This window comes from Trichophyton benhamiae, assembly GCF_000151125.1.
Source record: "Trichophyton benhamiae CBS 112371 chromosome Unknown contig01989.5, whole genome shotgun sequence".
NCBI classification, from domain to species: Eukaryota; Fungi; Ascomycota; class Eurotiomycetes; order Onygenales; family Arthrodermataceae; genus Trichophyton; species Trichophyton benhamiae.
The window spans coordinates 132,254-159,748 of record NW_003315112.1 but is presented as its reverse complement, the minus strand read 5'-3'; the positions used below and the strand labels follow the sequence as shown (position 1 = coordinate 159,748).

The window sequence follows — 27,495 nt, the reverse complement described above, 5'->3', positions numbered from 1 at the left end:
GAAGTCTTCTAACTGTTTATAACTATCTCAGACCTGAGTGCCGCCCAGTGTATGGAGACTGTGACAAAGGAAGAATTAGCATGGCTGAAACCGCCCGCCAACCCATGTTATCCATTAGAACGAGCATACAGGGGAAGCTACCAATTATCAGACATGGGAGCCTGAAAGGTATGCTGAAACACTTAAGAAGTATTTGGAAAACTCGTGCTTTACCTTGTCCTTCAGGACAAGATCCTATATAGGCCGACGATACTGTGCCACCCTGATCTCCAACCGGACAACATCTTTGTGACCTCGACATTTTTGGTCTGATAGACTGGTAACCCTGTTCTGCACTTCCCATTTTCCTCGCAGGGAGATTACACATTCTATTCGGAACCACGCGGATGAGGAACCACTCACCTAAGTTACTAGATACTTTGGTGAATGAGCCCTGATGAACGTTCTGCTGCGCTTAAGCAGCTTCGAATGCAACACTTACACTTTTAATACATTGAAATTACAAACCACTTTAACCCACGTCACTGTATCGCTCTTGGTTGATACCCAAGCCATATATTCAAGCAGAAAACATTCACCAGCGCAGGCTACCGTTGGGAGATTGATGATGCTGTTGCAAGAGCAAAGGAATTCAAGGAGATGGTAATCGCTTCAGTCTCGGATAACAAATATAACCAAGAGACGACCGAGAAACATTTGCTCTGGTCGGTTGATGATTTTGACGAGGATAAATAGTCACCCGGGTATTCAAGCTTGTCTGGCTTGGGTATTAGGGTAGGCATGAAATCTCATCATGAAAGTCACATACAGTGCATCCAAGGATCATGATTGGGGTTTGTATAAATAGGAAAAAAAATGTAATAAATGTAATAATATATATATTGTCCAAAGAGCATAGACTCGCGGTTCGTCGCTTATGGCGATTCGGCGCTAGCTAAACGCCGGCTATAGCATGGATTACATAAGCACAAAGCTTCAGTGAAACCAACATCGGCTGAGATGCTGCAGCGTCGACATAGTTAATTGAAGCCGGCCACATAGCTTGCAATGGAGCGGTTAATGTCACTATGGGCTCGGCCGGCAGTCGGCATACGCGCTGCAAATGCAATCAAGATGGCTGGCATGTCAAGATGCCGAATACCGACTCGAGGCTTTGCTAGTCAAACTCCGTTGCGGCAGCAAACGGCTCCAGCCAGCCCGCGGAATTTGAAATGGGATAGCAAGAATACATCTACAATGTAAGTGGGAAGCTATAAATTTCCTCGAGTTTATATATTAATATGTTTCTCTTCTTTAGGTACTATACAATTAGCATCATCATCGGAACTCTTGCAGTCGCATATGGCTCTGTGCCCATGTATAAAATGGTTTGACGGCCTCAACCTGCCCGTTCTCAGTCGATGCTTACCATATTTAATTCTCCAGATATGCCAACAAACCGGTTGGAATGGACAACCTGTCTCAACACATCTCACAAACACCGATACGGGGTCTCGCGTTACTCCCGTCACAGACTCTCGCCGTCTTCGAATAACATTCAATGCTTCCGTATCTGATGTTTTACCCTGGAAATTCACTCCCCAGCAGCGAGAAGTGCGAGTTCTTCCCGGAGAAACGGCATTGGCCTTTTATACCGCTTCGAATAAAGGTGACCAGGATATCATCGGCGTCGCAACGTACAGTGTGACTCCAGCTCAGGTTTCGCCATATTTCAGCAAGATTCAATGCTTCTGCTTTGAGGAGCAGAGACTGAATGCTGGAGAAACTGTTGATATGCCCGTCTTCTTCTTTATTGATCCAGATTTCGCCAAGGATCCTGCCATGAGAGGAATTGACACCATCACACTATCATATACATTCTTTAGTATGTCAACCAACCCTTCTCCTCATCCATTCCCTGATAACTTTTTCTTTGAGTATTTGTGCTAAATGAGTGTCCCTTTGTAGAAGCTCGATATGACAAAGATGGCATTCTAAGGCCTACACCTTAGGCCGTCTTCAATAGCGAAACAGTTGATATGGATTTCAACTCGAGAAGCTCCAAGTGCTGTTAAGAAAAATGTACCAAAAAGGATCTACTGTACCCACAGCAATTTATAGGGTTATTCTGCATCTTTGGCGTTTGGATAAAGGGGTCTCCTCTCACGACATGAACAAATCCCAGATAGGGCATGTATACTTTATATGTATAGATAAGGCGATTAGAACAAGCTATTCTCAGTTTGGGCCAATATCCCCATAATCTACGGAGCTACAAATTGTAATACTGCCCTTTGGTGTGAGAGGTCTATCAGACATGCATATTCTCCTTATGCATTTCACGCCATGCGAGAGAGTAAGAGCCGATAGTTGATTATGTCATCCAAACGGCGCGTTAGTCAGCACTCCGCACGGGCCACAAAGTGCTAATAGGAAAACGCGCTTCTTTTGACGCGCCCGAAGCTTTCGTTAATGGTGGAGAGAAATCATAAGGACAGAAGAAACAGCTCAACCACCAACAGATCACAGACATACCATGGCACTTCTCGTTGACAGGCTGCGGCCTAAAACCCTCGATGCACTTACCTATCACCAAGATCTTTCAGCCCGGCTTAGAGCTCTAGTATGAGACCAGTGAGGACTGAATTTAGTGGACATGCAATGCTGACCTCACTTGACATAGGCGCAAAGCGGTGATTTCCCCCATCTTCTTGTCTATGGACCGTCTGGTGCAGGAAAAAAGACCAGGATAATTGCCACACTCAAAGAGCTATATGGACCGGGTGTCGAGAAAATCAAGATAGATGCCCGGGTGTTCCAGACCAGCAGTAACCGCAAGCTCGAATTCAACATTGTCTCCTCCATATATCACCTTGAACTCACGCCATCGGATGTGGGGACTTACGACCGTGTCGTTGTCCAGGAGCTTCTCAAGGAAATAGCGCAGACGCAGCAGGTAGATCAATCTGCCAAACAGCGGTTCAAGGTCGTGGTTATAAATGAGGCAGACCATCTTACCAGAGATGCCCAGGCGGCACTAAGAAGAACCATGGAAAAATACAGTCCAAACATGCGATTGATTCTGCTTGCCAACACTACTGCCAATATTATTGCTCCAATTCGATCAAGAACACTGCTAGTCCGGGTACCTGCTCCCTCTGAAGACGATATATGCCAAGTTCTGAAGCTAGCCGGGAAGAAAGAAGGCTGGAATGATTGTCCTGGACTTAACAAGCGACTGGCCAAGGAGAGCGGAAGGAATCTGCGACGAGCTTTATTGATGTTTGAAGCTGTTCATGCACAAAAGTGAGTTGGAGCCATCTTCACCCTCATCCGCCTGGGTGACTGCTGACGACTGTATAGTGAGAAAGTTTCAGATAACACGCCAATTCCACCACCAGATTGGGAAGCACTGATATCTGTGGTGGCTGATGAGATCATGGCGGAGAGATCGCCGGCTAGAATCCTCCAAGTCAGAGCCAGGCTGTATGATCTACTGACCCATTGTATACCACCAACTACCATTCTAAAGGTAATCTCCACAACCTATAAGTCAAAAGTTTTAACGTAGCTTCGATTTGAAGCTAACTTTACTCTAGACCCTTACCTTCAAACTGATACCCAAAATTGACGACGCGCTAAAACCTGAAGTTATTAAGTGGTCGGCCTTCTACGAACATAGAATAAAGATGGGAAGCGTACGTCTATGCTATGCCAATTCTTTTGAAATCAGTGCTGACAAGATACTGCTACTGTTCAGAAAGTTATATTCCACCTTGAAGCCTTTGTAGCAAAGTTTATGAGAATACTTGAAAGGTACGTTCTGAGCAGTATTCACTTTTAATTGGTACAAACTGCTAACGTTTAATAGTTATTTGATGGGTCTCGACTTTTAAATGATAAATGTTGTACGGGCGGCATTGAGCTTGTAGAAGGAGAATACATGTATCATATTTACTAAATCTTATGTCCATTATGATATTGGAGAATACAGATCAATGTTACTCATTTTCCTGCCTTATTTGAATGGGAGAGAAGGAAGAGATAAACGCTCTATACTTTAACAAACGTCTAAATTACAGCTAATATACATCCAACTCCATCGGCCGGCGGGTATATCGATACGTTTTTATGAAGGAGGAGCCGGTTCTGACGTCGTCGCTGGTTTTGAATTGAGCGGAACTGCTCGTCGTGGCCTCTTCAGGGACTCTAGAGTAACGCCGTCTTTTAACTTGGTAATTCCAACAACAGGAGGATCGCCTTTCTTCACGAACTCGTACATTCCTGCCGAAATGTTAGCTTCCCTTCAAGAGGAACAAAATACAACGCCCCAATATCTCACATACCAGGCATCTTGTGAGCAGCTAGTCTGAATGCCTCCCTGGCGACCTTCTCGTGTATATCGCCTTTCAATTCGAAAATAACTCGACTAACTCCGACTCTCGCAGCCCAATAATCAAATTTACCCTTTCCTTTTCCCATTCGCATTTCGTTACCACTCGTATAAACACCGATGTTGGCGCTAACTCGGGGGTATAGCTTATAATTCATCCCTCTCAGACGTCTCTGAATTGCTTCGAATCCAATCTTTAACGACGAGGCGGGCATTCTTCGGTCATGGTCAACCATTCGCAGTCCGTAGTCTCCCCAAACAACCGTTGTTCCGCGAGAAGATCCACCCGTAGCCATATGAGGCCGGCCTTTTGACGATTTGCTCTTCTCAGCCGCTTTAGGCACCAGCCAGTTGGATGCCGGGGAGGTTGTGGAAAAGCATCGTGCCGCGGAGGTTGATATCGATGATACTGGTGAATGTGTTTAGCTATGGATCCCCCACAATGCGTGGTGGAGAAGGGCATACTAACTCCTCGATGGAATTGAAAATAGGCCGGATGGGCCGAATGCTCTTGATGACGGCCCCATCGGTGCGTGTGTGCAGGCTGGACAACGGCGTTGAAATGCTGTCTCGTCGTCACCATTTTGCGATCAAGCAGAAGTTGCAAAGTCTAGATTACATAATCCTACTAACACACAAACCTTATTAGATAAGCTTATTAATTTTATCACGTGTTTTGGCGCGTCCTAGGGAAACGCCAACCCAAAGCGGACGTGTTTCTCTCTTTTGCTGGTATATTGGACATTTGGAGCAGACAAATTGAACGCCAAAACAGCTTATTGACGGTGGTTGCAGTGTTCTGACGTGGTAGACAGGATGGCACCGGATATCAGAAATTTTTTTGGGCCCAAGGGGAGCCAGGGTGCTGCGCCAAAACCAAAACCAGCTGCTAAGCAGTCAGAGGTACATACCCCAGGACAATGAGTTTGATATTGGACTTTTGACGCTGATGATGGTAAATTCTACTTTTAATAGGACAAATCAAATCCCCGAAAAAGAAGTATACTATTTCTTATGGAAAGCCTTATCATTGGGATTATGCTAACTGTGGTCTAGGAAGTAGAAAAGTCATTGAGGATAGTGATGAAGAAGAGGAGACCGTTAAAGTGCCCCCAAAACCACAACCGAAGAAGAAGCCGTGAGTAGTAATGGCTTGCGATTTCCACTGTTGACACAGAACACTAACACATATGTGCATAGAAAACCCGAAGAACCAAAGACCGAGCCTACCACCACATCCGAGTACTTTAGCTCAAGTAAAAGGAATCGCAAGCCGAACGCAGCTCCAGATAACAAGCCCAACTCAAATGGTCAGGAGAAGAAGGTCCTAGCCACGCGAGAGAGCCCACGGAAATCCACTAGAACCGCACCCTCCGTTGAAATCCATCCTCCACCACTACCTTCAAAAGAAACCAAGAAACCACGGAGAGCTGAACGGATAATTGATGCCGATGATCATCTTGGAGGAGACGACATTTTTGCCTCGGAATTTCAGAAAGCAGGAAAGGGTGACGATGACTATCAGGAGGAGGATGAATCTGATGATTTTGATGATATGATCGTGAAACCCCCAACAGCGTCAGACATACATTCAGATAAAACTAAAAAAGACACCCTTCCGGAACTTGAAAGAAAGGTTCAGAAACGCAAGTCAGCAGCCTTGAGTGAAGACGAAGAGGAGGAGGGTGAGGATGACGGTGGAAAGAAGAAAACGGCAAAGGCTCGCGCTCCCAAAACCACTTCTAAATCCACACCCAAAAAGCCTAGGGCAACTAAAGCGGACCAACCAGAAAGCAAAGAGATACAAGATATACTTAACAGTATTCCCGAAGTCAAAGCCCCGTCACCACCAACTGCGACGAAGAAATTCAACTTTGTTGCGGCTGCTCAACGCGCTCAATCCAGTGGTACTATTGACGATTCTGACCTACCAGTCGGGGAGCCGAATTGTCTTGCTGGACTCTCTTTCGTTTTTACCGGTGTTCTTGACTCCCTTGGGCGGGAACAGGGACAAAATCTCGTGAAAAAGTACGGAGGAAAATGCATGTCAGCTCCAAGTTCAAAAACAAGTTATGTGGTATTGGGTAATGATGCTGGTCCGAAGAAACTGGAAACCATTCAGAAGTATAAACTTAAGACAATCAACGAGGGGGGACTGTTTGAATTGATTAGGAAACTTCCTGCAAATGGAGGTGACGGAAAAGCAGCCCAGCAGTATGCCGAAAAGAAGAAAGCGGAAGAGCAAAAAATTAAAGAGATGGCTGCTGAGATTGATCGGGAAGAAAAGAAGCGTGCCGCTGAGTCCAAAGCATCAGCTCCCCCTAGTTCAGGCACGGCAACCAAAGACAAGAACGCTAGTGATAAACGTGAGGCAGTTGATGACCGCCTCTGGACCACAAAATATGCACCCACATCTCTTAGCATGATATGTGGAAACAAGGGCACTGTCGAAAAGCTACAAACCTGGCTGCGTAACTGGCATGCAAACGCGAGAGCCAACTTCAAGAAGCCTGGAAAGGATGGCTCAGGGACGTACCGCACAGTTATGATACATGGCCCACCTGGAATTGGAAAGACGACCGCTGCACACCTGGTTGCAAAGCTGGAGAACTTTGATATTGTTGAGACAAATGCTAGTGATACCCGAAGTAAGAAGCTACTGGAGACCACCTTGCGCGGAGTACTTGACACCACCTCTCTTCAGGGTTACTTTTCTGGCGAAGGCAAGAAGGTTGAGCCTGGGAAGAAGAATCTGGTGTTGATCATGGATGAAGTTGACGGAATGTCTGCTGGTGACCGTGGTGGTGTTGGTGCAGTAGCTGCCATTGCAAAGAAAACTAGGATTCCTATTATCCTGATCTGCAATGAGAGAAGACTTCCGAAAATGAAACCTTTCGATCATGTCACATTTGAGTTACCATTCAGGAGGCCAACAGCAGAGCAAATCCGTGCACGGTTGTTTACCATTTGCTACCGAGAAGGCATAAAGATACCTCCTCAGGTGCTTGATGGTCTTATTGAAGGAACTCATGCCGATATCCGCCAAGTGATAAACATGCTGTCAACGATCAAATTGAGTGCCAATAACCTTGATTACGACCAAGGCAAAGAAATGTCAAAAGCATGGGAGAAACATGTTATACTTAAGCCTTGGGATATTGTTGGGAAAATCCTTAGTGCGCAGATGTTTGCACCCAGTTCAAAGGCAACACTCAACGACAAGGTTGAATTATATTTCAACGATCATGAATTCAGCTATCTGATGCTACAGGAGAACTACCTGCGAACAAACCCAATGGCAGCTAATTCCTACAGTGGCAAAGAGAGGCAGTTCAAGCTTCTTGAGTTGGCCGATAAGGCTGCAGAGAGTATCAGTGACGGTGATTTGGTGGATAGAATGATCCACGGCTCGCAGCAGCAGTGGAGCCTTATGCCAACACATGCTGCCTTCAGTTTTGTGAGACCAGCCAGTTTCATGGCTGGAAATATGACGGACAGAGTCGGGTTTACCAGCTGGCTGGGCAATAACAGTAAGCAAGGTAAGAAGCTGCTGGACCCCAGGTATCTAGCATGTTTGTCTACTCACAGTTTCTCCCCACAGGTAAAATGGCTAGACAAGTCAAGGAGATTCAGGGCCATATGCGTCTTCGTGCATCTGGTGACAGACACGACATTCGTCAACAATACATGCCCGTGATATGGAACAAGACTGTCAAAAGAATGGAAGTTGACGGGAAGGATGCTGTCGACGACGTTATTGACTTCATGGACAGCTACTTCTTAACCAAAGATGATTATGATTCTATTATCGAGCTTGGTCTCGGCCCCATGAACGAAAAGAACATCAATATCCAGTCTCAAACGAAGGCTACCTTTACACGTCTATATAATCAACGCTCTCACCCTCTACCGTTCATGAAGGCATCGAGCGTTGTGTCATCCAAGAAACTTCCCAAAGTGAAACCAGACTTGGAAGATGCCATCGACGAATCTGACGATGCTGAGGAAATCCTTGGAGAGGAAGAGGTCAAAGAAGAAGAAAGCGACTTGGACTTGAAGAAGGACAAATATGTCAAGGCTGCAAAGACCAAGAAAGCCGGCGGCAATGCAAAGAAAACCGGTACCACGAAGGCGAAATCCAAGAAGAAGAAGGTGGTAGACGACGATGACGACGATGATATTGAGGAGTCAGAGGAGGAGGCTCCCAAGAAGAGAGGCCGGAAGCCAAAGGCGAAAGGCAAAGCCTAACTAGGGAATATATTTTTAGGATTATCTTGGGAATGGTTCTTCTGACTGGCGGGCTGATTTGGTCGCCATTTTGTCAATCCCCCATTCCCTCTTTGTATACTTTTACCATACTCAATGGTATTTTCACGTTAAAAATTTTCTTATCCCCCTATTCATTTGGAGCATCACATCGGACATGTCTATGATTTCTACAACATTGGGGAAAACAGGGGTTCTGCTATGTTGATACGATATGAATATAACGCAGTCAACATCAACATCTTTTTTTGAGCAATTATATAATTGGTCATCGCTATTCATTTTGAAATCTTTCATAAAAATAGGAAAATATTAGAAATATGTCTAGAAAAAGGCAACCCTAAATAACTAATAGATATACAAGGCCCTAAATTCCTCAGCAATATCGACAATCCTCTCGGTCAGGATTGGGCCCAAGGCACTCTGACACCGAAATCCTCGGCAGCACGCATGGCAGATACAACACATCCTTCCAGGAGCACCATCCCATCCCAGCACCAGCTGCCGACGAGAAACACATTCCCGTCTCCGTTCCGCCACCCAGCAGGCTTTTCTGTCGCTTGTCCATCAGGGGTGGCTGACTTGTCAAAGATACGATTGACTACTGCCCTGCTTTGAGGGGTGCGTAATGTTCGGGTGAAATATGAACGGCGCACAACCTTGCTGGGGTCAATGGGTAATATGGGGCAGGTTGTTATTATGTATGACGAAGGGTGTTCATGTATGGACTCCGTTGATTCGACCGTGGAGCGGAAATGGCCCCATTCCACTTCCTCCCTGGACGTTGTCTGTGCCTTGACCGGCTCTGAATAGATGTTTGGCAAGGTGGAAGCATCCGTGTGGATTAGGGATTCGACCGATCTCGTGGGCAAGAGAGAGGTTTCTTCCCGGAGCGGCTCAAAGATGGCTCCCACTATATTTGGCGGCACGGCCAGGATGACACGGTCGAATTTTCTCTGACAGCTGGACATGGGCGGTATCTTTTCACCGGCGAGCTCGGAGGCAGAGGATGTTGATTCCCAGCATACCATGACCGAAGAGCCGGCTGGACGGACGGAGGTGACGCGGGCACCAAGACGGATGTTCAGGCCCTTTGAGAGGGTATCTTCGACTACCTGGGTTCCTTCGCGGACGAGGTAGTGGGGTGCTCTATATGTGCGCCGAACATACTGTACTATGTCATGGGCCGGAAAGCTGAGCATTTCGGCATGGTTGCATGTCGACAAAGTAGCGAACGGAGGCAGGATGTACCGATACACAAAGTGCCGTGGGAGGCGGACACGGTTGAAGTATTCCTCCAGGGTCTCTGGTTGATCATCCTTGCGGGCATCTATCCAGAAACAGGCGAGGGAAAACCAACCGAAGAAGAAAGCAACATAGATGAGCTCCCAGAGCCATGAGAAGAAGCCTTGCCCACCAGGACGAAGAGGGGGGAGACGGTGGTTGTTTGAAGAATAGAGGAACGTTACTTTGGGCTGAGCCAGTTCCTCCTGGGCCTGGTCCGATTGGGTCTCCGGACTCGGAATTGCCTTGGGTATGAAGGAGTAGCTGAAGAGGAACTTGAGAGGATCACACTCGATGCCGAGATGCTTATACATGAGCGTCATATACTTATAATAGCCATCATCGAAGACCCGCATTGGATGGCTGATATGGAAGGTCTCCTGGCCATTCTCTGATTTGATGGTTTCCCCCTCGGCATTGAGAGACAAGGCGTCTTGCTAGATATTGGGCGCGCAGTTAGCTTCCGGTTCCTGTGTCGCCTTGAGAAAGAAGAATGCGAAGAAAGTGGTGCATGCGAAACAACTCATCGCACACGAGAAGCAGTGTGACAATCACCAGTCCGGAAAACAGAACTCAACATATTGAACCAAGGACGACAGCTTTGTCAATATATGAATCTCTCTTCCCCCATTGTGGAGGCATGGTCCCTAATGGTTGGACAAGCTATAGTATGACTGCCATCCGGGGCATATATATGGACGAAAAAAAAATTGAAAAACACAAAAAGGGGGGGAATGGAAGCTGCAGGAGTAGCTAGATGCACGCACCGATTCGAAAACTTCGATGTCGAATTTCTGGTTCTCGTCGTTCCGCAGGAGATATGCGGTCACCAGGCCAGCCATGCCGGTGCCGACGATGGCCACGGAGATGCGCGATCCATCGCTGTTACTGCCAGCCCTTTGATTATTGGGGATTTCGCCTTCCAACATGTGGAAGTATCTGGCGATGGCGAGTAACTAACGAGTTACCCCTGGCAGGCCGTGAATTCACGAATATAGGCTTTGTTACGACTGAATATGCGCGCGGGGGATTCCTAGGGAACGGATGTACGGAAGAAGAGCAGGGGCGCGATCTTCGGGAGGGAATGTATAGAAGAGCAAACAGGCCAGGAAGACGAACGACTCTGGAACGGTGACAGCCAGGACAGCAGAGTACCCGATATATGAGATTCTTTGAGGTTACGAGGAATGGAGATATATGGTTACTCCAAGGGGAGATAGGTTGAAATTTGGTCGACGCGATCTCTCAACCATAAAATGGCCTGCTTGGCACCGTTAAGAGGCACAGGCACGCAGTTTACCTTTAAACTACTGGTCAGAGGTTATTTTTTTACCGTGCTTTGACGGTTTGATGACCAAAGTGCTGTCTGGCTAAGGGAGACAGGGGGGGCCTAGCCTGGGGTGAGAATCGGCCATGCTTGATTGAACGGCCGTGGAATCTGCGTATTATTACTTATACGGAGAGACCACTCGTCTGACCGGCGAGCCGTTGGGACGGAGAGATGGACGAACCCGAAGGAGAGTTCAGACAAAAGAGTTACGGGCGTACCTGGACCAAGAGCTAGAAGGGGGCCCGTTAAGCCTCCATCTCGGCCATCTGATATGGACGGAGACTGGAGCCGTTAGCAAGGACAAGGCGAGATCGATCGCGGCTGGCATCTTAAAAAAAGACTTTTTCGACTGTCTTAGACAAGAGACATCCATCCCCAAGTCGACGATGTGTTGTTGGCTGTTTCTCCCGGTCCGTCGACTACGGGACGGTATGCACATCATGCACTGCCATGCATCTTCGGCTCCAGCAGCAACAATCCACTCCGTATTGCTCTTTTTGCAGCGCATCATCTGGACATCTGCATGCTGCACCCTAAGACAGCCTCTGCTATAGCCGTCTCCCGGCCCTTCATCTAAATAAGTGAGCTGGCTGGCTGGCTGGCTGGCTGTTTCAGCACCTGTCACAACGCGGCTGTTACGGTAACTACTGGCCCTCCTTCAACTCGACGGCCAATCACCAGGACAGGGCGAAGGCCCTCCCCGTCTCCTTCACGGCGACGGCCAGCGCAGAGACGACGACCGACCCAAGAAGGGGGAGGGGGGTGTGTCTCTGGCTCTCTGTCTTCCCACTGGCACGGAGCCCTCCCCCCCCTGGCCGGGCGACCTGTCCACTGTCGACACCGCCAGCCCTCGCCTTGGTCCTGTAGACGAACGGAAAGGCAAAGAGTAGCAGCAGCAGCAGCAGCAGCAGCAGCAGCAGCAGCAGCAGCAGTAGTATCCGTAGCGAGTCGTAGTTCGTCCCAGCGTCCGCGCTCCCGTTTGGTGGTCGAGCAGAAGGAAAAAAAGGGGGCGGCCCCAGGCAGAGCCACCAGCGCGCAGGCAAAAAAAAACTAGAGCGACACCCCCTGAGATCTCCTTTTCCTCTCCTCCTCCTCGCCGTCGCCGTCCTTCTTCCTCTTCTTCTTCTTCTTTGCTTCGCTTGCTCACCGTCGACTCCGTTTGCTCTTCGTCTCGCACTCGCTGTCTCTGCGGTGCCTTGTCTCATTCTCCGTCTCTCGTTCATTCGACCAAGCAGGCCGTCTCCCCCCTTGGTCCGCTTTTTCCCTTTTTTTTTTTTTTTTTTCTTACTTTGGCCCTTGATAATATTTTCGTGGCTTCAAGTATCTTCTTCTCCTTCACCTCCGCCAACCCCTTCACGCTCGCTCGCCTCGCCAGCCTCCCCCGTCGCAATTGAATTGAATCCAGGGTACGTCCCGAGTCTTGTCTCTTTCTACCGAGTTTGAAAGTCTAGTGTGTCTATTGTAATGCGGGTTTGTTTACTGCTGGCTGACGAGGAACCCGCGACTCCAGGCCCCAAAGCTGCTCCTGCACAGCCGACTCTCCTTTTCTGCTCGTTCGAGACCAAAACAGCAGGATAAACAACTTGCTTCACGATGGGTAAGCCTCGAGTTTTCCCTTTTTCTCTTCATCGTTGGCTCGGGTTCTACGTCTCTCGGTTTCGTTGGCGGTTGTTTGATGCGAAAGGGGTGCGCCAAAGACACTACGTCAAGCGTCTATTCTAGCCTACTGCAGTGAGAAAAGAAGGACACGATGGAGGAGAAAGTGGCCAAGGTCGGCCTGGTGGTCGAGAAGATGGCTGCCATGCTGCCTGAGATCCCCATAGCAGAGCCCATCACCATCCTGCCAGAGCCAGAGCCAGAGCCGGAGCCGGAGCCGGAGCCAGAGCCAGACTCGGGCTCTGACTACACCCGCTCGCTGGAGACTGCGACAGAGACTGAGAACAGCACCGAGCCCGAGGTTGATAGTGACAAGAAGAGTGACTCTGAGACTGACATTGACCCTCCAGCTGCGTCTAACGGCATACCAACGCCCACCCGGCCCTCGCCAGCACCGCCATCGCCCCATGTCTCTCCTCACGTCGAACGCAGCAACCCGATGGGCCACGGAGCCGCCCAGACAGTCAGCTCGAAGGACCCCAAGGCCGCTGCCCAGGCTGCCAGTGACATGAAGAACGTTGTTCGCCGGAAACTGGCCGGCTACGTTGGGTTTGCCAACCTGCCAAACCAGTGGCACCGCAAGAGTGTACGAAAGGGGTTCAACTTTAACGTCATGGTCGTTGGTACGTCGTTTGTGTCTTTTTACACATTTTGATATGTATGTCCAGGAATTAACGAAGAGCAGGTGAGTCTGGCCTGGGAAAATCGACACTGGTCAACACACTCTTCAACACATCTCTATATCCCCCACGAGAACGTACTGGCCCCAGCCTGGACATCATCCCCAAGACCGTCTCTGTCGAGTCCATCAGTGCAGACATCGAGGAGAACGGCGTCCGTCTGCGTTTGACCGTCGTTGACACCCCCGGATTCGGAGACTTCGTCAACAACGACGACTCGTGGCGTCCCATTGTCGAGAACATCGAGCAGCGGTTCGATGCCTACCTCGACGCCGAGAACAAGGTCAACCGCATGAACATTGTTGACAACCGTGTGCACGCCTGTGTCTACTTCATCCAGCCCACCGGCCACTCCCTGAAGCCATTGGACATTGAGGTGATGCGCCGTCTGCATACCAAGGTCAACCTGATCCCAGTCATTGCTAAGGCTGACACCCTGACCGACGAAGAGATTGCCCTCTTCAAGCAGAGGGTAAGTGCATACCTCTTTACGTATCTTTATGTGTTTGTGCTAACAAAGAGATATATAGATCTTGGCCGATATCCAGCACCACTCGATCCAGATCTTCGAGGGCCCACGCTACGAGCTGGACGACGAGGAGACCATTGCCGAGAACAAGGAGATCATGTCCAAGGTCCCCTTTGCCGTGGTTGGTGCCAACTCGGAAGTGACCAGCGCTGACGGCCGCAAAGTGCGTGGCCGCCGCTACCCCTGGGGCGTCATCGAGGTCGACAACGAGGAGCACTGCGACTTTGTGAAGCTGCGCCAGATGCTGATCCGCACACACATGGAGGAGCTCAAGGAGCATACCAACAACACGCTGTACGAGAACTACCGCTCGGACAAGCTGACGCAGATGGGCGTGACACAGGACCCAAGCGTCTTCAAGGAGGTCAACCCGGCCGTGAAGCAGGAGGAGGAGCGCGCCCTGCACGAGCAGAAGCTGGCCAAGATGGAGGCCGAGATGAAGATGGTCTTCCAGCAAAAGGTGCAGGAGAAGGAGAGCAAGCTCAAGCAGTCCGAAGAAGAGCTGTTTGCCCGACACCGCGAGATGAAGGAGCAGCTCGACCGACAGCGCCAGGAGCTAGAGGAGAAGAAGGCCCGTCTCGAGAGCGGACGGCCGCTGGAAGACAAGATAAAGCGAAAGGGGTTCTCTCTCCGTTAAACCGTGCTTTTTGTCTTTTCACTCCGCCTCTCCTCTTCCGCCTTCTATGCTTCTTCTTCTCTGCCATGCTATGTCCCCTCCAGTCCCAAGTCCAGACATTGTTTCTTATCTTCTCTTTCTATCCTCTCACTCACTCACTCTTGACCTCTCCTACTCGAAATTAATGGTATTATCCCCCTCCTGTTTTTTTTTTTTTTTTTACGTCCCGTCGAGACTCCATGCCAGGCCACTTACTTGACTTACATTCATTCAAATTCCCCCTTAACTTTTTCTTTCCATTTTATCTTGTCTCCTTATCCCCCTCCCCCATTCTATCAACTTGACTAGCTAACCGGCCTCTTGTATTTCTTTTTCCTCTTCCCCTCTTGTATTCCTCCGTACTTGTCTTTTATTTAATGAATTCAATATCCGTTATTGTTACTACCCTCCTGAGCCTGTCAAAAGCAGATGAACCGCAGCATATATATGTTGATATGTTGGTGACAGGAAAGAGGAAAGCAAAAGCAAAAAACAAGGCACAGCGAGAGGCTGAAACAGTATCCGGAGAAGAAAAAGAAGGCTTTGGACATGGTATGGTATGGCAATGGCAATGGCACATGGGATATATCCATCTTGAGCAGCACTGCTGGGCTGGGCTGGGCTGGGGAGGCAGATTCAAGCTTGCTTCACGATCGTTATTTTGTTTCGTTACCTCTTCTTGCTCTTTGCTTCGACCAGACTAATTAATTCTTTATGTCATTGCCCTGTTTTTCCTTTGATGTATGTTGGAAGTTGAAGTTGGTAGGCTGCTCCCGTAAATTGATATCTCAGCTCTACTACAACACTACACTACGATGCCTACAACCTCTACCATACCTACCAATTGGCCACACCTCTCTACTAGTAGTTGGCAATATCTGCCTACTACGGACTATATCTACTCTGCTATAGCTTCACAGCACTCCACCGTCCCCATCTCCTCTCCAGCCCCCTTGTTTACAGGCCCCCCGTGTACCATATAACCGGCCTTCTGCCCTCACCTCCCAGTACTCCGTAGATAATAACATTTGCTGCCACACATTCACGCCCACCGCAATGCCAGCGTCCCCCAAATGTGCCGTCTTCTCGCTGCCGAACTGTTCCTCCGCTGCCAGCACATCCAGCCCTGCCACCTGAAGCACCCTCTGCAGCGCTGCCATGCCCCCCGCGGCCAGCGCTTCCGCAACCCCGACGCCGCCACCAATCCAGGCCGCGTCCCTTCTCGAGCCTGCCCGGAGGAGCACTGGCGCACCGCCACGATCGAGGTCGACGGCTACTGTCCCGCCTGCACGCAGCAGCGAGAAGAAACAAGGCAGCTGCTGCAGTCCTCCTTCAACCAGGGAGAAACCGGAGACGACGCCGGAGACGAGAACGAGAACGAGGACGAGGACGAGGACGCTGGGCTAGAGGAGCAGCAGATCGCGGGCGAAGTGAAGGAGTATAGCTGTGGCCACAGACGGGTGCGGATGGACCCAGCGGTGCTCCAGCGATTCTCAGACGACCCCGACCCCGACGCCGAAGACCAGCACGAAAGAGGAGCAGCTCGAGAGCACGCCGGAGACGACACTCGCGCCGTCGAGAGCTGTCTGCGGTGGGACAAGCTGCGGTTGCGGTGCGAGAGCTGCCCTGAGCGGTGCGCTGAGTGCCGGCTGCGGGCGTCTGGACTCTGCATACAGACAACTGTCCGGGTGAATCCTGGATTTATCTAGTTAGTGAGCCTGAAAAAGCAAGCAGGGGAGCGAGGAGGGAGCCCTAGCTAAGTCCCACTACCTGCGAGTACCTGTGTTTCGGCGTGGAGCTGGCTGTGAAGCGAGGTAGCTGTTCGTATCGCTACTTCACACAGCGCGAAGAGCAGAGAAAGCCAGCGAACGTCGACTTCGACTTTCTTCCGCTTCTTCGACCTCGACTTCGACTTCAACCTCGCTGGACAGAACAGACATCCAGACAGAACAGAACAGACAGACAGCTAGACGACTCGATTTACGCTGCTCGACCTGTCTCTTTTTCCCTTTGCCTCACTTTGCTTGTCTTGTATTTTCTTCTGTGGAATCGCTCGCTATGGCTCCTCCCCCGCCTGCGACGCTGCCGCTGCTTGAGCGGCTCAAGATGCTGGCTCAGACGCTCCAGTAAGGCCCTTCTCGTGATGATTGCGGTTCTCTGGGGCTTGCTCCAGCTATATAGAGTGTCGATGCTGACGGCTGCAGATTTGCGTGGTTCATAGGGTATGTCGTGTGCTGCTGAGGGCTGCCTGTCCACCCCGTTGAATTCTTAGAAGACGGCGAAGAGAAGACGATGAGAAGAAAAGAAGACGGCGAAAAGAAGAGACAGAGACAGCGAAGAAGAGATAGAGAAATGAAGCTGACGGTGTAGGCACTTTACGCTGATCCTCGCCGTGTTCCGCTACCTGCTCTCCTGCATCACCTTCAGCACCTACACCACCGTCGCCCAGGGCTCGTACCGCTTCGCCTTCGTTGCGGCCGCTGCTACCTACGGCATCGTCGTCTACAAGGGCTACGTTGCCCGCGGCCGGCTCGGAGGCAGCATTCCAAACGACATCATCAAGCTTGCCGGCGACGAGAACGTCCAGTATCTCGGTAGGGCGCACAAACACGCACACACATATAAATATATATATATATTACGAGACATTGGAATATTATACTAACAATGTCAGGAATGGCCCTTGTCTGGCTGTGCTCGCGCCAGCTGCTCTTCGCCCTGCTCCCCTTCGCCATCTACTCCTTCTTCCACGTCGCCACATACACCCGCACGTACCTGATCCCGACTTTCCAGCCCTCCCCTGATGCAGGTCCAGCCTCGCCCTCCGGCAGACCGGCCGCCGCCAAATCCTCCCCCCTGGCAGATCAGATCGGCCGTTTCGTCAAGACATACTACGACACCAGCATGGCCATGGTTGCCGCCCTGGAGCTCTCGCTGCTGATCAGACTGATTTTCACCGCCTTGACTTTTAGCAGCGGAAGCTGGCTGCTGCTCGTCATCTACTTCTGGTTCTTCCGCTCTCGGTACACACAGAGCTCGTTCGTGCAGGCCGTGGTCGCCCATTCGACGGCCAGGATCGATGCCATGCTCTCCCACCAGAGTACCCCGCCAGCTGTCCGCCAGGGATGGGAGGTTGTCAAGAATGCGGTTCAACGGCTGTACACCGTTACCGACCTGAAGCCATATCTCGCTCGGTTCCAGCAGCAGCAGGGTCCCGGCAAGAAGCCACAGTAGACGAGATGCTGTTTGTTCTTGAGACGTGGCGGGCGGTGCAGCCAGCTTAGGTTTTTTTTTGAACCTATCTGGCCCCGTCGAAGCTTATCACATGCATACTTTTTAGTATCTGTGTTCGAGCTGTCTTCAACAAAACGTATCAAACGACGTTACGTGAACCATATCTTCATATCTACTCCCCAAAAAGTGAAAACTCCCTGGCCTTGCTACCAGGCCGCCCCCCTTACCCGAACAAAGAACCACCCAATAAAAAAAAAAGGACAAAATCATTCAAGCATGGAGTATCGGCCGTCTGAGATTCTTCCTCCGAAGCCACGACCAATAAATAGAATCGTGCTTCCCTCCTGCAAAATACCCCCTCCCCTCTCCCCCCATCTTATGCTATGCTACGCTACGCCATTTTCCCCTTCTACGAACTCCCTCTGCCACGGCCTCGCAACCAAATGACAAAAGAACATGGACGTACCTGTGTACCTAATGCTAATGAAGAGGTGTCATGAACTATCTTTCTTTTCCCTTGTCTTGCCTTCTCCTTTGATGTTCCAGCTTTTTGTCTATCAAATCAATGAATATACATTCTACCTGCTTATCTATCCCACAGCGACCACCCGAACACTAACCGACCAGACGCCTAAAAGACGGAGAAACACGCCATCGCCGGCTGCTATCTCCGACTTCTCTCTACCCAGTAATCCTTCGTCTTTTTTAACGCCGATAAATCGAATATCAAATTCGACTATTTTCCGGCTCCCAAAGTGCGAAGAAGCGCTGTGATTGGTTGGATTAGCTTAGTAAGACGGATAAACCATTATCCTTTAAAGATTAGTCATCAAATATTTCAATTTTGATTTCTTAAATAAAAAAAAAAGTCGAAAAAAAAAGAGAAGCAAAAAAAGAAGACGAAGAAGCTGAGATTTCTTTTGGTTTGATTTCTTTCTTTCGCTGCTCGGATGGCTGTTGTTTGTCTGTTATAGAATTCCGTCTGGCTGATTGTTGGCCTGTCTTGCTGTTGCTGAAACTGCCTCCCGCATCTACCTTGACCAACAGCTTCAACCTGGACTACGACTACGACTACGACTACACAGCGACGACTACGAAGACGACGGCGGCGACAGCGACAGCAGGCAGAAGGCGATGAGTCTGGTGTCGCGGATGACAGACTTCTTCGCGGCCTCAGACTCATCGAGCCTTGCATCTTCGTCCGGTTCGAGCTCAGGGATGGGCCTGGGCGGTCTCCAGGATGGCCGGCTCGTGGACGTAGGCGAGAGGATGAACACAGCACACGCACAGCATGCAGAGCCCCAGGAGGCGGTCCGGCCGCCATATCTACACGTACGAAATAAAAAACACCGAATATATATTCATTATCTGGCTTTCAATGGACTGGTTCCCTTGGCTAACTGGTTCTAACAGTGCATGATTGCGGGCGGAATTGGCGGCACAAGCGGCGACATGCTGATGCATTCGCTCGATACAGTCAAGACCAGGCAGCAAGGGGATCCGCATATACCGCCCAAATATACCTCCATGTCTTCCTCGTACGCTACTATTTTCCGTCAGGAGGGGATCCGGAGGGGATTGTACGGCGGTGTCACTCCTGCGTTATGCGGCTCGTTCCCAGGCACCGTTATTTTCTTCGGCACATACGAGTACAGCAAGCGGTGGATGTTGGACGTTGGCATAAATCCGTCAATTGCATATTTGGCTGGAGGTATGTCCAAAACTCTTTCCCATGCATAAGTTTAAGGGGGTTGCACCGCTAACTAAGATGTGCAGGATTCATTGCCGATTTTGCTGCGTCGTTTATATACGTTCCGTCCGAAGTGCTGAAGACCCGGCTACAGCTTCAGGGCAGATATAATAACCCGTTCTTCAAATCGGGATACAACTATAGATCTACGGCAGATGCCTTCCGAACGATATTGCGCACCGAAGGCTTTTTTGCGCTCTTCTCCGGCTTCAAGGCAACGCTGTTCCGTGACATGCCCTTCTCGGCACTGCAGTTTGCGTTCTACGAGCAGGAGCAGCAGCTGGCTAAGCGGTGGGTTGGACAGCGGGATATCGGGTTCCAGCTGGAAGTGCTCACGGCTGCTACGGCCGGCGGTATGGCGGGTGTGATCACCTGTCCGCTGGACGTGGTCAAGACCCGGATACAAACACAGCAAAATCCAGACGCTGCTCCACGACCGACTGTCACCCCAAATGGCCACGTTCATGCACCATCGTCACCACCAACCTCCACCTCGAAATCCTCCGCTCAGACACGATTCATCTCAACTTCATCACCCTCCACGTCCACAGTTAAACCCGGTGCCGCCATCCTCGACACCTCCTCGGTCCTAACGGGCCTGAAACTAATATATAAAACCGAAGGGGTGGCCGGCTGGTCAGAGGCGTCGGCCCTCGCTTCCTCTGGACCAGCATCCAGAGCGGCACCATGCTGGTGCTCTACCAGTACTTCCTCAAGCAGCTCGAGTCATACCAGCAGCTCCGCGAGCTCCGAAGTACCTCAATATGAATGAACTACCACTCACCAACCACACATAACCGCAGTGTAATACTCCAAACTGCATAAACAATGTCCACTCGATTTTCCCACGGGCGAGAAACGGGCTCTGGCGCTGGCGTTAAGGGGGAGGGGGGAAAATGGACGGCCCTTTAGAAGGAAAATACATAGATCTAAGGCCTGGGTTTTGTCTTGTTTTTTGCATCTGGCCTGTATATTTTTTTTTGAAAGAAGACCTACCTGCTTGTACGATACACCTAATCCACGTCTCATGAAGAGCCCATCAGCCCTTTATCCTGCCCGCGCGCCCCATCTTTGTCGCGGCCGTCTTTCTTTATATGCCGGGGGCGGCTGTTGTCGTCCCAATCGGGAACTAGTGACGCGCTAAACGCAAAAAGCCGACCGCAAAAATGTAAACAACAAAAAAGAAAGCCCGTCGTGTTATTATGATTATTATTTTTACTCAACCACCAACCACCCGCCACCCCGTCCGCCCTGCTTTCGCCAGATACAAACACGCACACACGCATATATATAGCTCTCGCAGCGCCAGAACCACTCTAGACCGAGTCGCATACCCCTCGCGATCCAGTCGGTACCAACATCTCTGCACCATGTCGGCTGCTTTACCCTACCTGCGCGCGCTCCGCAAGAGCGACCTCGTCACCCTGGCCGAGCTGTCGGACATGAAGGAGTGCGTATACCTTGACCGTCGGCGTATGGAGGGAGCTGGTGTTTACCCTGTGAGGCCGTTCTGATGCTGACTTTGCTGTAGTTTCGCGGACATGAAGAAGACCGAGCTCGAAGCTGCGCTGGACTCCCATCTGTCGCAGAACAAGAACCGTCTCGCCAGCGAGTCGAAGCTGAGCGATTACTACGAGAGACTGGCCCGGCCGCCGCGTGGATCGCCGATTAAAAAGGAGCCAAAGGCCGAGGTGACTTCGTTCGACGGCTCCAGCTCAGTCAAGCGCTCGACGCGTAGACGATCCGTCAAGCCAAAGGAAGAAGTCGAAGCAACGTGCGTGTTTATATCTTACCCTGAAAACGGCATCGACAGCCGGCGAGCTAGCTAGCTAGATAGATAGATACTAACAAGCTGTAGGGATGAGTCGGATGAGTCTTCGCCCAAGTCTTCTCCTGCACCCGAGCCGGCTCCGGTTGCCACTCAGACCCCCTCGCGTCCAGCCATCAAGTTCCCTTCCTTACCACCCTCTCCGGCAGTGGTAACGGACGCGATTGACAGACAGACCACCAGAGTCCGCAAGTCTGTATCCGAAGCATGGGACCAGTCTGGCATGACCGAGCGGACGCACAGTCTGCGTTCGTTGCTCAGCAGCACCTCAACCATCCAGACCTTAATCCTTATTCTTGAGCTGTCCAGCGTAATCAGTGCCATCATGCCCTGGAGGAAGTTCACTTTCCCTGCCATCGAGGCCCTGAACACCTCTGCCTGCACCCACAATATACCAGATCTGTTCAACACTTTCCAGCCGGCCTTCTGGTCTCCCCTGTTGCTCTGGGCTTCCACCAGCGTTGTCCTGCCGTCTATTATCGCGTACTTCTTCGACATCAACCTTAAGATGAGCCAGTCCGCCTCTCCCACCACACGTCGATCCGCAGCTGTAGCTGCGGCTCAGGACAAGGGAAAGGTCTGCGGTGATCCCTTGGTGTTCAACGTGGCAAAAGCCTTGATTGCCTCCATCGTGTACGGGAGTGGGTTCAACTTCTGGAACCTGTTCAGTCAGAATTCTGTTTTGAAAGTTGTCAGTGCTGTTCCATGGGGATTGCAGGGCCTACTCACTGGCTCTGCCATCTGCACGCTAGGAAGCCTGTACGAAGCCATCTTGAGAAAGTAAGAAACAGGACAGGCTGTTTTCTTCCGCCTCTCCTGACTCAAAGTTGAATGCATCCCCGGAATCGATTGGGTTTCTGGTCAAATCAGGGCTGCTAGCTCGCCCTTGACAATCGCTAGATATGTCGGTGCATCTATACACTTCCTCGAATCGACTTTTATCCCCCTCCCCCCATCTCTTCCCCGTTCCCCTTGATTCACGGCGTCTTCACATGCTCTGCTGGTTCTGGTTGCTTTGCGTTATCGCTCTTTTCTTGTCTTCGTTGGAAACGGGTTAAATCGGTTCTCTGCTTTTCCCTTCTTGATGTCTGTCTCTCTCCCTTGCCTTGCCCTATCTACATGATGCTGGTCCTTGCCGAATAGACGGAGAAACCGGCTTGACTATTGTTATATATATAATCCCGCATCCACCTCCCCCTTGGTGTACCTTCTTCCCTATTCCCTCCCGTACCCTACTGCCCTCTCCTATTCCTCTATTCCCTCCCCTGTCTTACCTTGCCCTATAGGTCGGTTTATGTATTGGCTGCGTTTTGATTATTGGTTTGGCTCGGTGTTTAGCCCCCTTTCATCTCTAGGACTCTGACTCAATGCTACTTACTCGTGTTTTGTCCTGCCCTCTGAATATAGCTTGCGGGGGAGATGTTGATTTTGACCGTCACGATAACTTCCTATGATATTTATTCCTCGACGAAACGGTTATGATGCAAAACAGTTAAGTACCCCCTTTTCAAAGTAAGTAGTATTTATTATAATACATGAAATAATCTATTCGTTTCCGCTCTTTTATATATCTAGTTGTACAGTACGCGCTGTTTTACACCGTCGACCGAGTCTCCATCTAGATAGATACGCACAGCTTTCCCTCCAGTTACGCTCCTCACCAAAACGGCATGTAGCGAAGGTATGTATCTGGGGCCAAAAAAATTTGATACTTGGCAACGGCCTCGGATCGTTGGTCCAGTTTACTCCTTAGAGGCCTTCGATTGGATGGCTTCTAGTTCCTTTGAGACGGCCTCCTGCAGCTTATCCTTGCTGGATGTGGACTCTGACTGCGAGGGTTCCAGGACAGCAGCAGGCGCAGCCTCAGACGATTCCGAAGACGCCTTCTGCTCAGCCTGTTTCTCCGAAGCAATGTGTTCGTCTAATTGCGCATCAACTTCTTCGTCGTCGAGTTCATTTCCATAGACGTCGGGGTGTTGTCTAAAGCAATCTTGCATGGCCCTAGATAGCACCAATTAGCACTTATCCTACCTACTATGTGAGTCGCGACAGTGAATACGTACTTGAATTTGTCAATGCAGTCCATTCCCTTGGGTTCCTCCTGGGAGTACACGAAGCATGAAAATGCGGCCCGGAAGTCCTCTCCACAAGGCCCATGGGCCATGCCGCCTAGGCAAGGGCAGTCCCAGTTGATCTCGCCGGTTTCCGGGTTAAACGCCGCCTCTTGGCCTTCCTCGCCCTCCTGCTCAGCATCACCTGCGGCAGGAACAGGCGGTTGTTCGCCCCCGGAAATAGGAGCACCAGTCTCAGCAGCGGCACCTATCGATGTCTCCTCAGGCGATGTCTTCTTAACTTCCGAAGTGACAGGAGCGGGTCGTGCTTTAGGCTTGGTCTTTTTCGCCGCCTCTAGAGACTCAATTGTTTGCGAAACAGCTGTATCTTGCGTCTTATATTGGGATCCGGGAGCAATCTCGACTACCATTGCCATCAATGTCAGCCAATCCACCGATTGATATTTTATCTAACACCTGCCAGGCATGGACTTACGGGGAGGTTCTTCGGCAAATATGGGGCTTGTGTTGTAGTAGTAAACAGCACCAGCGGCAAGACCCCATCTCACCACCGTACTTCTCCATCCCTGCTTCTTCTGTACTGGCGACGATGCATCGCTAATCCATCTTCGGCTTTGCGCAAATCGTAGTTGTTGTGTAGCGGGTGTACCACGGAGCAGTGTCCTAGACGCGGATCGGAACATGGTGAAGAGAGGGGGGGAACAAAAGGAAATTAATCTAACAGGCTAGGAGATGGGAAATCAAATATAAAATAAACTCATTGAATTGAGAGCGAGTTGGGGACTCGGCTTAGAGTGCTTTTGATATCGTCGTCTTCGTCTCGTCGTCTTCAAGATTGTTAATCAAGAGCGAGCGAAAATTGGTGATTATGTAAGATTCTCGGATAAACATTTGCCGGAGGTCCCGGTCCCTTTTAGGCAATATCAAACCGCCGGGCCGCAGAGCATCCAGTAGATATTTTGAAGCGATGTTACAAAGACAAAATACACTTGAGATACCCAATTTTTGATATTTATTCAGCCGCGAGTTTGAGAGATTGGTTTAAATACGATGGAATGGCATCCTGCTCGGTTTTTTGAGGACTCGCTTCCGCCGGCACCATTCGCTCTGCTAATTCTAAACCAACCTGTCAATCATAACGCCTTGAGGCTACTAAAAAGACATGGTACGGTGAGATGCTGGTACCTCCCAGCTCACCCAATATCTCAGGATGTAATGCAGAGATTCCTCTTGGTGAAAGCTAACTGGGTTTGATAGCATGTTTTACCATCTGCGCGGATGGTGGGGCAAACCGGTATTATCATGTCATGAAAAGGCTTAGTCTGGAGAAAACTGAGGTATGGATTACTCAAGTTATCAAAAATATATGTTATCTCCATATGATATGTGTATTTTTCTCTTTGGCGGGTATCGTATGTGCCATATCTAACTGCTCGAACAGCTTCCCAATGCTATCGTTGGAGATCTTGATTCTATTCACCCGGATGTTCGAAAACACTACCAGGGCATGGAAGTACCTATTATTGAGAACCCAGACCAATATTCAACGGATTTTATGAAATGTCTTAGTTATCTTGCAGATAACTGCAGTGATATTGTCAATACCACCTGCCAGCATAGCGATAATGGTTCCGGCAGCCACTCTAATAGTTCATCCAAAGCTCTAGATGTTGTCATATTTGGCGGATTAGGTGGGCGTGTTGACCAAGGATTTGCCCAAATCCACCACCTATTCTGTACTACTACATCTGCTTCGGAACAGATCAGACGGCCAAATGGTGAATTATATCTGATCTCTGAGGAGAGCATCTCCTTTTTCCTACGCCCGGGGAACAACGTAATACAGACCTTTGGCGGCTCGTATTTTGGGGAAGAGAAAGAAGCCGGCTCTGGGCTAAGTGGTCGTCAAACAAACAATGCAGACCAGCAAGCTTATTTCTCGGAAAATATAGGAATTATCCCCATCGGAGGTCCGTCGATAATATCCACACAGGGCCTCGAATGGGATGTGAGTGATTGGAAAACGGAATTCGGTGGTAATTTAAGTACGAGCAACCATATCAGAGCAGACTTGGTTAAGGTCGAAACTTCGGCCCCAGTACTCTTTACCGTGGAGCTAGCGCCGAGCTTGAAACTAGATGTATCAAACTTTTCCAGATGAAATTATGCTCTCAAGGATTCGAAACACTTTTATTACCGGTCGAGGGCTTAGTCGATCCGGCAATCCCCATGCCTTCCGCTCATAGTACATATGCAGTGTTGAGCCCCCTGCACCATTGATGTACCAGGGTATCTTGCTTAGGGAATTTGCCTTTGATGCTCAGATCCCTTCGTTTGAGGATTCCCGTCCAATCTAGATTGCTTTTACCATGTTTGATGAGGCTCTATATCCCTACGGTCGGTTCAAAATAAACGTTTTGTTGATATACTCTTTCGAACCGCGGAAAGAACCTTACAACCTCCAACGGTCCTTCTTGCTTTGGATTCCAACCTCCGGATGAGAGCCCGCATGTGAAAGCTGGCTCCGGCGCATGGTGTCAACGATATCGCATCATCTGTTGGTGCTTGGTTTCTATAGCTATAACCACCCTCACCTATGTCATTGGATTCCTTGAAGTCGGAGAACCAAAATGGATTCGGTACCCTTCACAAGATCCCTGCTATATCTTCCTTATGAGTTATACTTAGAGATAGCATCGTTTGTATGTTTTTATTGCGCTCTTTATCCCATGATTGATAGATCTCGCACCACTAACCATAAAACAGATACATTCACGCTCTGACCTAGTCTCTCTTTGTCTAACTTGCCGATGTTCGAATTCACTGACAGTGCCCATCCTTTACAGATATATTAACCTTGTTATTCCACCTGGAGACGAACCCGGGGAATATTTGGATACTAAGGAGCCTCCATGGTTAAACTGCCTTCGAAGTATAGCTCGTAATAGATTGGGACAGGCTGAATGGGTTAGGAAGATTGCGGTAAGGGGCGCTCGCGGAAATTCCTACGGGAGCTTCCCGAGTGTTGGCGGAAACCAATCAACCGAACCGGATGTGGCTCGGTTGAACTCGGAACGCATTCAATTACACGACATACTGTCGACCCTATTCACTAAGGCGAAGAAATTGCAGAGTTTCTGGTGAGATTTACCCCTGGCAGGGTATGACCCTATTCCATTCTCCACCGTGCTAATAGAAGGGTTTTATTCTTATCTCTCAAAGTTGGACGGCCGATTGCATATACCCCACCAAAGAGGTCTTCAAGCTTCAGGGGAATGTCAAAGCTTTCACTTATCTCTATCCCAGACCTCTTTCAAATGCCCGAAAAGATAAGGTCTTATCAGATGCGTACCCTGAGCTACGTCACGCATCATTTAAGTGTTTGAAAGAGCTATCAATATTTGGAATACCCTATGCTCGAAGCCTAAACGACATATCGAAAATCCTGGTGGAAGTACGAGGGACAATTAGAGTCCTCAGGCTTGGGCTTATCAAAGAGGGTGATTCTTCTAGGCCTCTGCCCCGAATGTATAATACCCCTGCCGCCTCTTCTCGAGACCTCCTTCTTTCAGTAACAAGGGGTCTCTCAAAAATCTCAAAAACTGATGGCTTTGTTCGCCTACATACACTGGAAATCCTACTTTGCAATCACCTAGTTATCGAGGAATGGGCTCAGGTCTTTGATTTCACTGCTATCAAGAACTTTTCCCTCATCCATTCACTCAACTTTGGTGTGCATTATCCTTCTCCTTGGGCTTATTTGCAGTCGAGGGGTGTTACCCTGAAAAGGCTTAAAACCAATATCTACGTAACAAGGGCTGTGAGTTATCTCCGGCCCT

At 49.7% G+C, this 27,495-nt stretch overlaps 13 protein-coding genes across 13 annotated transcripts; 11 read left to right on the top strand and 2 right to left on the bottom strand.

Annotated features, from left to right (window-relative positions):
• Window positions 1-1,113: 1,113 nt before the first annotated feature.
• Window positions 1,114-1,929, top strand: ARB_04767 (uncharacterized protein; the record flags this gene model as incomplete). Its single annotated transcript, XM_003016432.1, has 2 exons — window positions 1,114-1,238; window positions 1,398-1,929. 2 exons carry the CDS (start codon window positions 1,114-1,116, stop codon window positions 1,927-1,929), a joined length of 657 nt encoding a protein of 218 aa, XP_003016478.1.
• A 586-nt stretch (window positions 1,930-2,515) lies between these two features.
• Window positions 2,516-3,770, top strand: ARB_04766 (uncharacterized protein; the record flags this gene model as incomplete). The annotated part of the gene is made up of 4 exons (XM_003016431.1): window positions 2,516-2,602; window positions 2,663-3,285; window positions 3,343-3,511; window positions 3,579-3,770. 4 exons carry the CDS (start codon window positions 2,516-2,518, stop codon window positions 3,768-3,770), a joined length of 1,071 nt encoding a protein of 356 aa, XP_003016477.1.
• Window positions 3,771-5,188: 1,418 nt separating this feature from the next.
• Window positions 5,189-8,620, top strand: ARB_04765 (uncharacterized protein; the record flags this gene model as incomplete). The annotated part of the gene is made up of 4 exons (XM_003016430.1): window positions 5,189-5,275; window positions 5,371-5,510; window positions 5,573-7,933; window positions 7,987-8,620. The coding sequence occupies 4 exons, from the start codon at window positions 5,189-5,191 to the stop codon at window positions 8,618-8,620; spliced, it is 3,222 nt and encodes a 1,073-aa protein (XP_003016476.1).
• Window positions 8,621-9,039: 419 nt separating this feature from the next.
• On the bottom strand, window positions 9,040-10,564 carry ARB_04764 (uncharacterized protein; the record flags this gene model as incomplete). Its single annotated transcript, XM_003016429.1, has 2 exons — window positions 9,040-10,359; window positions 10,517-10,564. 2 exons carry the CDS (start codon window positions 10,562-10,564, stop codon window positions 9,040-9,042), a joined length of 1,368 nt encoding a protein of 455 aa, XP_003016475.1.
• Window positions 10,565-10,656: 92 nt separating this feature from the next.
• Window positions 10,657-10,878, top strand: ARB_04763 (uncharacterized protein; the record flags this gene model as incomplete). The annotated part of the gene is made up of 1 exon (XM_003016428.1): window positions 10,657-10,878. One exon carries the CDS (start codon window positions 10,657-10,659, stop codon window positions 10,876-10,878), a length of 222 nt encoding a protein of 73 aa, XP_003016474.1.
• Window positions 10,879-13,002: 2,124 nt separating this feature from the next.
• On the top strand, window positions 13,003-14,754 carry SPR28 (uncharacterized protein; the record flags this gene model as incomplete). Its single annotated transcript, XM_003016427.1, has 3 exons — window positions 13,003-13,531; window positions 13,594-14,060; window positions 14,119-14,754. 3 exons carry the CDS (start codon window positions 13,003-13,005, stop codon window positions 14,752-14,754), a joined length of 1,632 nt encoding a protein of 543 aa, XP_003016473.1.
• A 395-nt stretch (window positions 14,755-15,149) lies between these two features.
• Window positions 15,150-15,476, top strand: ARB_04761 (uncharacterized protein; the record flags this gene model as incomplete). Its single annotated transcript, XM_003016426.1, has 1 exon — window positions 15,150-15,476. One exon carries the CDS (start codon window positions 15,150-15,152, stop codon window positions 15,474-15,476), a length of 327 nt encoding a protein of 108 aa, XP_003016472.1.
• A 369-nt stretch (window positions 15,477-15,845) lies between these two features.
• Window positions 15,846-16,742, top strand: ARB_04760 (uncharacterized protein; the record flags this gene model as incomplete). Its single annotated transcript, XM_003016425.1, has 2 exons — window positions 15,846-16,384; window positions 16,583-16,742. The coding sequence occupies 2 exons, from the start codon at window positions 15,846-15,848 to the stop codon at window positions 16,740-16,742; spliced, it is 699 nt and encodes a 232-aa protein (XP_003016471.1).
• A 322-nt stretch (window positions 16,743-17,064) lies between these two features.
• Window positions 17,065-18,006, top strand: ARB_04759 (uncharacterized protein; the record flags this gene model as incomplete). The annotated part of the gene is made up of 3 exons (XM_003016424.1): window positions 17,065-17,138; window positions 17,200-17,366; window positions 17,447-18,006. 3 exons carry the CDS (start codon window positions 17,065-17,067, stop codon window positions 18,004-18,006), a joined length of 801 nt encoding a protein of 266 aa, XP_003016470.1.
• Window positions 18,007-19,422: 1,416 nt separating this feature from the next.
• On the top strand, window positions 19,423-20,528 carry ARB_04758 (mitochondrial carrier protein, putative; the record flags this gene model as incomplete). The annotated part of the gene is made up of 2 exons (XM_003016423.1): window positions 19,423-19,717; window positions 19,783-20,528. The coding sequence occupies 2 exons, from the start codon at window positions 19,423-19,425 to the stop codon at window positions 20,526-20,528; spliced, it is 1,041 nt and encodes a 346-aa protein (XP_003016469.1).
• Window positions 20,529-21,297: 769 nt separating this feature from the next.
• Window positions 21,298-22,368, top strand: ARB_04757 (uncharacterized protein; the record flags this gene model as incomplete). Its single annotated transcript, XM_003016422.1, has 2 exons — window positions 21,298-21,530; window positions 21,615-22,368. 2 exons carry the CDS (start codon window positions 21,298-21,300, stop codon window positions 22,366-22,368), a joined length of 987 nt encoding a protein of 328 aa, XP_003016468.1.
• A 958-nt stretch (window positions 22,369-23,326) lies between these two features.
• Window positions 23,327-24,339, bottom strand: ARB_04756 (mitochondrial intermembrane space protein Mia40; the record flags this gene model as incomplete). The annotated part of the gene is made up of 3 exons (XM_003016421.1): window positions 23,327-23,585; window positions 23,648-24,059; window positions 24,132-24,339. The coding sequence occupies 3 exons, from the start codon at window positions 24,337-24,339 to the stop codon at window positions 23,327-23,329; spliced, it is 879 nt and encodes a 292-aa protein (XP_003016467.1).
• Window positions 24,340-24,963: 624 nt separating this feature from the next.
• ARB_04755 (thiamine pyrophosphokinase Thi80, putative) lies at window positions 24,964-25,817 on the top strand (the record flags this gene model as incomplete). Its single annotated transcript, XM_003016420.1, has 2 exons — window positions 24,964-25,068; window positions 25,098-25,817. The coding sequence occupies 2 exons, from the start codon at window positions 24,964-24,966 to the stop codon at window positions 25,815-25,817; spliced, it is 825 nt and encodes a 274-aa protein (XP_003016466.1).
• Window positions 25,818-27,495: the final 1,678 nt, after the last annotated feature.